General features: G+C 38.9%; 1 protein-coding gene across 4 annotated transcripts in view; it reads left to right on the forward strand.

The window, feature by feature from the left end:
• UST (uronyl 2-sulfotransferase) overlaps window positions 1-12336 on the forward strand; it is a 143133-nt gene that overhangs the window by 91479 nt on the left and 39318 nt on the right. For all 4 annotated transcript variants that reach the window (XM_015858144.3, XM_015858142.3, XM_015858145.3 and 1 more), the window contains one exon: window positions 147-300. In XM_015858144.3, the coding sequence (XP_015713630.1) occupies window positions 147-300 (154 nt within the window). The remainder of the gene's footprint in view (window positions 1-146; window positions 301-12336) is intronic.

Genomic DNA, 12336 nt, shown 5'->3' on the forward strand with positions numbered 1-12336 from the left:
AAGTAGTTGTAAGCTTCAGCTTTACTTCTAGCCTTGTAAATTCTCTGGACTCTATAGGGAGCTGTTTGAGAAATTCAAGTGAAAGACAGATTCCTGTGCTTGTCTGAAGCCTTCTGATGGCATTCAACCATTTTTCTTCCCACCAGGTTTGGAGGAGACCAGCCGGTATACATCAATATCATCAGAGATCCTGTCAATCGATTTCTATCCAATTATTTTTTCCGACGTTTCGGAGACTGGAGAGGAGAACAGAATCACATGATCCGTACCCCCAGCATGAGGCAGGAGGAAAGATATCTGGTATGTTTGTTCAAAAGGATCCTATTACTGATTTCCTGCTGTAGACACACAATGCTGATGTTCAAACTGCACGCCTGAAAAGTGGGATACTGAGGCATCAATGTTGCAACATTATGTTTTTTATTTGTTTTACCTGGACCTTATTTTGGTTGGCCTTAATGTGAAGACTGCTTCTGTAGAATTTGGTTGTCCTGTTTGATCTGTGTAAGCTGGCAGCAAGTCCCAAATGCTGTTGAATTTCAGTCCTTCTACCAGGTTGGATCTTGATGGTACAGTAGTTAGACATAATAATTCTGCCAGTAATTATCATTGTGAATATTCAGGCAAAATTATAGGTTGAAACTGCAGCTGTAACTGTGCAGCCTTGATGGAGAAAAACTGGGAAACTGAACAATCCAGTGAGCCTATGATATTTTTTCTGGTTATACCATTTCTTCACACTAGGGCTCTGATCTCAGTTCTAGGTTTGGTTTTGTATTCTGTTTTTTGAATTAAGGAGGTGGTAACAATGCTGGATGAGCTGCTGTTCCTAACAAGAGTTTTTATTTTCCACAACTGCTGAACTGTCATAAGGCCCATAATCCTTTACCATAGACCAGGTTCTCTTGGCAGTAGCTGTATGAATTCTGTGTGAAAAACATGGAAGCAAGAGTGGTGGTTGGTGCTCCGCCACCATCCTAAGAAGACAAAAAGGTGGAATTAAATTTTACCTTCTCTATAACAGATTTTCAGTTGGTTGCACTCAGCTAGAAATACAGGATGTTCCATGACAAAACTGTGATAGGACAGCTTCTTGTTCTTCCATGACATGTTGCAAGCCAGATGTAACAAAACATGTGAGGGACTGTGGTTGCTGGAGAATAAACCCTGATTTTAGAATGTTTTGAAGGGCTGGTAAAGTACAAGATGTGCTGTGGATGAGCTGAAGAGAACACATTCCAAGCAATGGTTTCAGTCTTAGCTAAGGCCAGATGGATTCAAAGAAAATTGGTTGCATTTCCATGTAACAGTGCTGTGTTGTTTTGTTTTTTTTTCCTTGTACTTCAGTACTCCTGTTTGTCAGGCAAAGCCGTGTGAACAGCTAATCCTGTAAATTATGGATAATTTCAGAGGAATGACACAATGTGCACCTTTTCCAGTATAACTGGGTGAGATTTAAAACAGAACTGAAATGAATAAATCTAACTTCTGTTATGTTCATGTACGTTTAAAAATTAATGGAAATCACCTCTTCATTTCACTTGTGTTGGGGTGTTCTTTACCAAATTATATTATTTACGTGCATGTATGCATATGTACCTACACATAAGTCAGTAAAAAGCTACAGTCTAAAGCAAATAAAAAGTGGCCATCTGTTGAGGGCATTAGTTGTCTGTCATTTGTTGAAAAGGCTATTTGTCATTCCAAGTCTCCATTGGCAACCTTTATCATAACTGTACTTTCTTTCTGGTTAGATCTCCAGTTGATTGTTAGAAGCCTGGAAACATCTCTGTGATGTGTCCTCCATCCCTCCTTGGCCAAGTTTGAGTGTCAGTTGCACTACTCAGAAAGGGTGGTTGTTCCTGTCAGAGTAACACCTAGACCACCTGCAAGTGAAAATCATTTTAACAAAAGCTTCTCATTTTGAATATTAAGCATTTTTAAGACTGCTGCTGTCTGACCAAATTACACGCAACATGACTGTTGTAATTTTTTTTTTCTCGGTGCAAAGAAATCTGCTGGCATGCATTTTAAAACTAAGGTAATGGATTTTGTGGCATGTGTTGCCGTGTGCTTCAGAATGTGCAAAATAAATAGTCTGATCTGGCTGTGAAGAAACTAAGCAGTTGGTTCTACATCTGCGGGTGAGCCAGGGCAGCCTGTTAGCACACAGGCACAGTCTCATTGTCCTCATGGTTCTTTCCCTAACATTTGACTTTTAGTTGTACTGAAAACTCACCATAAATTGTTGTGTTTTGTTGTGTTTTTTTGTTTTGTTTTTTTTTTTTGTTGTTGTTGTTCATTTGTTTGTTTTTTACAAGAGACTATTTGAAAAATGACCTTGCAGTTAAGAGATCTCTGTGTTTTGTGTGCTTAACAATATTGCTAGCGTAGTAAATAATTTCTGTATTGATCAGAGAAATAAATCTATGTCATTTTGTCTCAAATGAGCCTGACGGTGAGCTGATATCTTATGCCTCAGATGAAAAGCCAGAAAAACACAAAGCTGCTGATTGCTACAAAACATTGAGCTATTTGCTTAAGATACTGGGAAGCCTTGTACTGTCAGCAGTTACAGATATGAAATGCACTGGAGAATCTGCTAATGTCTAAGGCCCAGTACCTGCTCTGTTTTTATCAGAATCAGGTTTGTCTGAGGAAAGGTACTCAGCCTTTGAAACTGAGGTATTCAGTGGCTAATTGCATTTTTCTCCAAGCACTGATATTCTGTTTTGCTTCTTTTGCAAGGTGCTTTGTGCAATGGGGATGTTTTTGAGATCACCCTGGCGTCTTGGTCAGTGACCATGAACACTGTCTCTATCCCTTTGAAAACCGAGGGTATGCGTTTTGTCTCAGAAACTTCAGCAGGAAAGGGTGGGAACTCAGCACCTCTTTAAAGTGGACTTTTAAAGGGAAGAAAATGATATTAAGATAAAGTTTTGTAAAGTTCTGTACCTGGTGAACTCCTGCTGTGTTATTAGATTGTGATTAAGGGAAGCATCCTTTCCTCTCAGCTCAGATCCTTAGCAGGGAAAAAGGGAAGGGAGGATGATACTAGAAAAATACTTTGAGGTCTTGTTGTTCTTTGGGTGCTCTTTCTTTTTTTCTTTTTCCTCTTTTTGTTTAACTGTGAAAATCAGAGTTGCTGACATTGCAAAGATCAGAAACAGGGACAGGAATTTCCACTGTTCACCGATCAATTGAAATTTTCTCTGAATAGAGATTCAGTCTTTGACTCTGCTCCAGAGAAAACAACCATTCATTCAAGAGTCAGAGAAATTGTTTTAAATGTTTCGGCAAATGTCTGTGTTTATGAAATTTTAATTCAAAGCCAAGATGGAAAACAAGTCCTTTATTCACAAGTCAGATTCGATGGAGGCAGCTGCTGCAATGTGAGATTTCCCACTCAGATCAGCGAGCTCCTTGCCTTGACCTGCCACCTTTTGTGCTGGACTGAGTTACTGTCAATCACTTAAATAGTTCACTTCCAAGCTTCCCACAAACACAATAGCGGCAACGCTATGGTGTAGAGTATTGCAGAGAGGGTGCTTATTTGAAGTGAGGGCAAGTGGCTTCAGGTAGAGCCTCAAGCATTCCCTTGCAAGAGTTACCATATCCTACATTCCTGCAAGAGGAGACAAATTCATTATAGTGAATTCAAATTCATTGGAGTAACTGTGTTTCAGATTGAACTACTGTAAATAAAGCAAGCAATCTCTTGTTAGTACAGCTGTGATCACTGCTTGTGCTAAGCAAGACTACGCACCAGATAATACAGCTTGGGGCCTGAAAGTGCAGAAAGTAAGAAACACTCCTGATAAAGAGTGACAACCAGAAATATTTGAGAGCTTTGCATTGAAGTTGCCTTTCCCAGAAGGTCTATTAGTGATTATCCAGCACTTACGATAACTGCAGTGTGAAACATCAAATACAGAATGTGTGTACGGGTTTTTCCACTTTCTTTAATGTGTGCTGTGACTTTGATGTAAAACTGCTGAGGCTGATTGAGGGTGGGAAGCAATATGAGCTGTGCATTGCTGACTGAGTTGCAGGAAACCTGGTTCTGTGGGCTTTAATCTCTGTCAGTTCTGGGGTCACTAGAAGCATGGCTTCTAACTTGTTCAAGTACTAGATCTAAATTATTGTTCTGCTGATTTGCTAAGAGAGTTTTATATCTATATTTTGTATAGATACATTTTTTATATGTAAAATATATATCTAAAGAAAGAGAGAGCTCAGTAAGTTAACAAGTGGTCACCTGCATGTAGGATTTTTCTGATATTCATTATAAGTAAGTAGGGTGAGAGTGGGAGAGTTGCCTGCAGGTTGTGGGTGGGAGCATTTTGATCTGGTGTTTTTTTGCAGAGGTTACCTGTTAGTTGACTGAACCATAAACTTCTTGGCGGGTCTGGAGAAGTGAGTATTGTTTCAGTTGAGAAATGGAGGCATGCAGAGATTAAAATGATTTGCCTATATCCATGCAGTGCATATGAGATATCAGTTACTGGGTTCATAGCTTTAGTTAAGAGACCAATGCACGCTCAATATTTTCCTTTCCTTCCCAAACATACAGTAGTCATTTTGCTCCCAGTGCATTGTTGAGTGTCGGGATGACTTGAAATGGTCATTTGAGGTCCTTCTGCGCATCCTGAGCTGCAGGGCAGTTTGCAGCTGCACCCCTCATCTGAGGATCACACAGCAGCATCAATCTCTGTGGTTGCCGGGAGGGTGCTGCCGAAGCACAGCCACCTGTCAGCTGACCCAATTAGAACAGTTTGCTGCTTCTTCTCTCTAATGAGTGCTTTTAATAGTCTCCAGCTGTTCCCTTTTGCTGTATCAACTCCTCACAGCAAAATTTTTGCCTTGTTTTTGTAACTCTTTGTCTACTGTGTATGCTCTAAAGCTCTAAACAAACTATCATTCCCCCAGATTTTCCTATTTTATATTAATAATTTATTGGACCATGATGTGAAAGATAATTCAGACTTCTCTTGGAGGAGGGACTAGTTAAATAACTTAGTGATATTAAAGGAAATGTTTTCATGTCTTAGACTTTCTTTTCAGTGACTGCATCTTACAAAGCAAATGCTCCCTTATGGATTTGCATTCGTAACAGTATGGCATTAAGCAGTTACGAGTGTGAGAAAATGTATTGCTGATCTGTTTTCATTTACTAATTGGAGTCAATTGCATACGGTAATTTGGCAACATAATATTGTTTAAGACTGCAGCACTAAAGTCTTTTATGTAATTCATAATGCATACTTACATATTATATATTTAGATATGGATTTTATTAATACTGTGCTTTTGATTATGTCATTCTGTATTGCACCCTTTTTCACACAGCATAAAAATCATAGAATCATGGAATAACTTGAGTTGGAAGGGATCTCAAAGATCATCTAGTTCCAGCCACCAGAAATATCCACAATATTTATTTCAGAGTTTAAAAACTTGAGATACATTTTCATGCAACATTCTGTTGGTTAATTATATGTGACTGAAAATTTCTGTCTGCCGCAAGTGTTTAGAATCTGCATGAGACAGCAGTAGCCAAAGAGCAGAAGACTCTCATGCTCTGAGTACCACCAATTACATTTAAATATAACGTTATTACGGAGTCCTAACACCACTAATAAGCAGTACATGGCATTAAAGCTTTTGTACATACAGTATTTTATGTTCTAATATTTAAGGACCTATCTGCATTAATCCCAATTGAGAAGTATTAACCTTCATTTTTATGGAGATTTTGCAAAGTTCTTTTGTTTGCTTTATTAATGATTAATTAAAAAGATTTCAAGTCTTGTCTAACTAAACCATAGTAGCCTTCTCTAGAAAACCCTATTAAATACCTTCTTACATAAATTCCTAGCTAGGAATAGATCTGATTGTTTCTCCTGGTTGCTTTATGCTCTCACCACTTAACTGAAAACTGGCTTATTGATGTGGTGTGGAGAGAAACTGCAGAACCTTGTAGTGCTCTTTGTGGATGATACAGAAAGAGGCACCCCACCCCTAACGGCCAGTATATTGAACTTGTTCATTATGGTGTGATAGTGCTGTTTCAAGCAGTCAGGTATTCATTTTGCAGGAATCAAACATTGCAGGAACTGACAGTGTATAAGGAAAAAAAGAATTTATTAGCCTGCTTTATTTCTTGTCTGTCATTCTCCTTCCTCTTTGCCGTTTGCGGTTTGCACATTAGTTTTCTGGCTGTCAGCACTGCCAGCAAAGTGAAATAAACTGAAATCCCGATCTCTAAAACTTCCTTGTAAAACTTCCAGGAGGTGGAATCACACTGAGAGTTCAGGATGCTGGGGCTGGTGGAATCACCTGCCTGTGGCATGCTGGTAGTGTAATGAGAGATAGCAGTGTTCTCGTAAAAGTATTTAAGACTGTGCTGTGCTTTAGATGTCTGGCTAAGATAATTAAGGTACTCTGTACTGTTAAAAGTAGTTTTAGCAATGCCCTGAGTATATTCTGAGGTATCTCCTGTTATTAGTTTAAATTGAGTGTCATCAGCAAAATATTTTCCAATTGTGTATTTTTGGTTGTGGTGTGAGCTCTTCTGTCAACTGTAGAATAAGTGGATAAACTCTATATTTTTAAGTGTTGAGGTTTAAGTTGACAGCCGCACAGCTCCACACAGCTCCACACAGCTGTTTGTTCACTCTCTCCCGAATGGAATGAGGGAGAGAATTGGAAACAAAACAAAACAGAACTCATGGGTTGAGATAATAAAGAACAATTTACTAAGATGGAAGAGGAAAATGGAAACAAAAATGCACTGATAAGAGATTGTGTGCATGTGTATGTATATATTTATCTATATAATTATCAGCAATACAACTACTTGACAGCTGAGCCCAGCTAACAGTACAACTGCTCACTAACCAATGGCCTGCCAGCCATGCAGTGTCTCACGCCCAACCAGCCAATGCCCAGGAACCCCCAAGTAGTTGCTGCCACCCAGTCAGCTCCCCACAGCCTTATTGCCTTCCACATGGAGCCAGGGGCATGCTGTCCTGGTCAGTACCTGGGCTCACATTGCTGGAGTGAGGATGCGTGGGATCCCTCTAAATGTCCCTGGGACTTTGAGAGCATGTGGTCTTTGCCTCAAGTGTAGGTAACCTGGAAACTACTGTTCCATATTAACGTTCAGAAGAACAGGGTGAGGGAGCACTGGAACAGTTTGCCCAGAGAGGTTGTGGAGTCTCCTTCTATGGAGATTTTCTAGATCCATCTAGACGCCTACCCGTGCGGCCTATTGTAGGGAACCTGATGTAGCAGCGGGGCTGGACTCAATGATCTCTACAGGTCATTTCTAGCCCTTGCAGTTGTGTCACTTCCCCATGCAAGATGCACTTCCCTGTGCACTGCTGATAATCAGACCTGTTTTTCTCATGAAAATAGAAGGACACGAATTGGTTTCTCTGCAGTGTCAAATACTGGCATCCTACTTAGTTACATTAAGTCTGTATATCGTTCATAGTAACAGACTCTAATGAATTATATTTACATTTTAGGGGTCTTAAATTCACAATATTGTGAGCACAAGGCAGTGAATCCTAAGAGAATAGCATATTTTATTAAATAAATAAATAAAAAAAAAGAATGCTGTAATCATTGACTGACTTAGCACACACAAATAAAGGAAAGAACCCTTTGTTCAACAGTGAAAATGAAGCACGAAGATACAAATTTAGGTTTTGTTTCTGTCTTGTTACAGAGTGAACAGATCTGAACTGGGGAATAGCTTTCCCAACAAACAGTCGTTCATTGTTTCATCTTGCTTTGTTTGCTTCGTGCTCCTGTGAGGTGGAAACATGCATTTGTGTTTCTGCAACTTCTAATTAGATACTAAACACTGTAGGGTTTTTTTGGCAACTGAATTCGAATGTTCTCTCTGGTGTTTGGCCCTGCCTGGCAAGTAGCTGTTGTGCTTTACCCTCGGAGAATCTTTCAGGTGTCAGATATTCCAGATGTTCAGATTTTCCTTCTTGGCATAGAAGGTATTACTGCAGATGGCTTTATTTTAGTTTTAAGAGTGTTTTTTCTAAGAGTAGAAGTTGTATTATGAGGTTATCAGCATACTAATAGCTTCAGTTTAAAAACCTCTTAGTACAGAGGCTCTGGGCTGGCATTAAGTGTCCTCCCTACTGATTTTTTTCCCAAGGGATATAAAAGGATCAGGAACTTCAGGCAGTGAGTAAATAGATGGCCTTTTTTTTTTTTTTTTGCCAGACTGATAAGCAATTGCAATCAAAAGAGCAGCTGGCAAGTGGTTTCCACAGTTGCTTTGGGAAGAATAATGTTTTCTCTGCCCTTAGATGAGGGCTGATGCAAACCACATACTGTAAGGCATCTTGGCACCTAAGTGAAATAGAAACCCAATGGAAACAAACCCAGGCATCTGAGAGATACTGGTGGTCACTGAGAGTCCTTCAGAAAACTATGTATGTATGCTCTTATTCCTTCAGCCTTTTCTGGTGAGTTTTACCTAGTTAATAAATAGCAAAATAACTAAAGCATAACTAAAGGTTGGTGTTGCCAGCAGGAAACTTGAGGGAACAGATTGTGATAAGCTGCAAACCTGTACTTGTTCTAATTGAGCAGGGTTTAAAGTATTTTGCATTGTTTCCTTATAGTCAGACAAGTGAGGATGAGGATTGCTGCCGGGAACTCTTTTTCCTGTCTCTCTTTATAATTCTTCCCTTTTTTAGAGAAGGGCTACTCAGCAAATGTCAACTTTTTAAAAATACTGTATTTTTTGATTACTAAAATCAAATAACTCAAAAAACACACATCACTCACAGGCCTGTTGGCTGATGATATGACACAGTTACAAACTATCAGAGGTGACAGTGGGCGACTGTTTGGAATGCAAAGGTAAACCCATTGTTCCGAAGAAGCTGTAGGCTTTCCATATCAGCAAAGAAAATACGTGGTCTGTGAATTGTTTCAAGGTAGGGAAGTTTTCCTTTCAAGTCAGAGCAGCGTTCCCTTTTTCTGTTTTTTATTCTAAGCTTTCTCTTGTTAACTAGTATTGTAAAGCTCCAATACCCCTTGTAACTGTGGTTGTTATACCTAAAAAGGAAAAGGAAGAACCAAAAAACAATAAGAGTGTTTAGCTGATTATTTATAATTAGGGACTGTGGAAAATGGTCTACCATTGTTTCAGCAAAGCTGCCTACTGCTTCATGAATTATTGAAACACAGTCTAGCCAGGTTACCTTGAACACAACTTTTTCCTATGAGTTCTGGTCCAAGCAAAGCCAGCCACTATTCATAACTAAGCTTGTCAAGAGTAATTTCCTTTTTCTTAGGGAAAACATCCAATAAGTGGTGGCAAAAAGGAAACTTTCCATTGCGAATACGGGTTGCTAAATGAGATTTTTTGAAGTAAATTAATTTTCTGTCCTCTTTAAGAAGGGGAAAAATATAATACAAAACTACACATCGGTGGTTGAAGGGAAAATGGAAAGCAAATCAAAATTTCATTAGAATATAATCCAAAGAGATGATGTCTTTGATAAAAGAAGCCCTCAGTCCAGCAGAGTTATGAATTGCCATGATTTTATGATTGATCTTGTTTCTTGTTGTATTTTTGGAAGCAGAAGCACCTGGAGTGAGGTGATAGAGAGATTGGGGATTTTCATGTGGGCAGGAAGGCATTTTCCTGTTTTTCAAGGTTGTAGAAAAGAACTTCAGCAGATGACTCAAGGCTCAAAACTAAAAAGAAGTTAAACAGGAACATTTTTTATGTCTCTAAATCTTGTTGTTTTGGGAGTTAGTTGGAATTGTCCATACAGTGACAGTCCTGTCTAAGCAAAGAAGGAATCAGTATTTCTGTTTCGTTTTGTTTCAGCTATTCAGAATGGTACTGCTAGAAGTAATGTGATACGTAATAATCCAGAAAAGCGTTAGAGCTGTTCAGCAGGGAGATTATGTAAGTAGGGAAATTAGGTAGGGTCAGCAGAGCAGGAACAATCCCCAGCTGTAGCAGCATGGAAGCCACATGCAGAAGTAATGTGGTTTTCTTCTATGCTCTATGCATCTTTTTGTATCTTGGACCTCAGAGATGAAGGAGAGGATTCAAGGTCAGAAGGCATTGGGCAGAAATCTGATAAGAAAACAGTTGTATTCGTGCCTGTATCTTTTCTCTCACACCTTCCAAGAGGTTTGAGGGAAAGTACCACTACAAGTGTGTGTTGTAAGTAGGCCTTAGGAGAACAGGGTAACAGTGTGGTAGGCCGAGAGGACGGAAAACATTTACACCTTGCTGCTGTAAAGGAGGCCTGATATTAATTCCCAAATGTTAATCAAAGCTGTCATCTAATTATTGAAGAAAGTAAGCATTTTTCTCACCAATTCTTGTTGCATAAACTTCTGTTACAGCACGTGCAAATGGAATGTTTTCTTTTGTCTTTGTTTCTGTCTCTGTCTGAGGGGGTGTGCAAAATAACATTAATGTTTAATGCTTATTGCCACTGGAATTCACTTTCTTCTGGCTTATGGGTTGCTTCTCTCTGATAACATCTTTAATGTTCAGAACTCTGTTAATTCTTTTTGTCAGCCTTTTTTTCAAACTTTTCATCTTGAAACTATTGCTTTGTGAATGTTTACTAAAACTATGTGATGTTATTGCTAAGATATCATGGTAGTCACAGAATTTCAATGTTTCTGTTGGTATAGGTTTTTTAGGGTTTTTGATGAGATTCCATGAACATGATTTCTCAGCGCTGAGGTCAAGGCTTAAAGGAATGAGAACATTTGTCCCGGATAAGAGGGCATGAGAAACATGTGAAACTACAGAAGTGACGTGTTATTAAAATAGGCTTTCCTGTGTTATAGCAACCAAGCTATGTTTTGAAAACTTTAAATCTCATGATATCTGTGCAATTAACATAGCATCATGTGCAAATATGAGAACTTTCTGCATTAAGCTCTCATGGAGAATTGAAGGTATAGTTGGTTATCCTGGGAGCACCAGTACTGGCTGAAGAGGGGACTGTAGGGCTGCTTCCCCCCACTGCTGTCCTCCCACATGCTCCTGACATTCTTCAGCTTGCAGATCTCAGTCAGACGATGTATCCACATCTCTATTTAATGTCTCTTGATAGACTTTTCTTTCTTGAATCTCTCTCATTTTCTTTTTAAAAATCCAATTACACTTTAGTCCTCCAGAATATGCCTTTACCAGCCATGATTTTTTTCTGGTGTTTTATCACCTAATCATTTAGTGCAATTGGGCTCTTTAACTTCTTGTGGTCAGATTTCTTACCACTGTCATTAATACTCTGAAAAACATACTATTTCATTGTTAAGCTTTCTTTGTTATGCAGAAGTGATGTCTTGGAACAGATGCAGTGAAGCCCTAATCATTATCTCATTTCAAAACCATAACTAGACATTTGACTTCCTGCTTTTAGTTTCCTATTCCTTATCAGTCCCTGCTCTGTTCTTCTTCCTGGGAATTTAGGCATGGGACTGTCTCTATCACATCTTTAGTGGCTGAACCACAGAACTCTCCGAAGTTGGAGAAGCACGGATTTCTTTGAAAAAACGATGCTGATTCTTCCTCTTGCTCTTTCAGAATTGTGCCCTCTGATACTTGCTGGTTCTGGCAATCTTCAGTTCATTTTATCCATTTTTCCTAAAGCATCTTGACTCATTTTGAGACATTTTTTCTGACCTATTCCATCTCTAAAGGGCTTATTTCTGTATATTGAAGCATCCAGATCTCATATGGGTTAAGAGAGATTTTTATTGTGATACAGTTTTTCATTCCAAACAATATTTAATGCACACTATTGCTCAATCCTGAGCAGGACTTGCTATCAACTATGTCCACACTGAGCCTGTATTATAATGTGCTTGGCTGGACAGTGAGGCTTTTAACATTATTGGAGTATAGAGGTGATAGTGCTGTACAATGGTTTTCTCTGTATCTTAACCAATTTGTTTTTAAAAAACATGTAGCACGTATGGTCTCTTGGATCCAACATTTCAAGTGAAACAGAAGATGCTGGGCTCCACAAGACAGAGATGTGAAATGATTCCTTCATTCTCTCTGTAGCACTCTCTTGTTCAGAAAAGAACTTACATAAGGCATCAGCAGGGTATTTTCTGCTTTACTTGGAGCTGGAAATGCTAACCTAAAAGTGTTCTCTTTCAGGGCTTCTAAGAAACTGTAGAAAGTCCAGAAGACAGTCTTAAAAAGGAAATACTGTAGGGAAATGTAAATCTTATGATGAGTAAAAATATACTGTAATGCAGTTGTCCTCCAGTTATTCCACGTGTTAACCAATATTCAAAACAAAAAGAAGT

This window comes from Coturnix japonica, chromosome 3, assembly GCF_054131305.1.
Source record: "Coturnix japonica strain WE chromosome 3, WE-NBRP24, whole genome shotgun sequence".
NCBI lineage: Eukaryota > Metazoa > Chordata > Aves > Galliformes > Phasianidae > Coturnix > Coturnix japonica.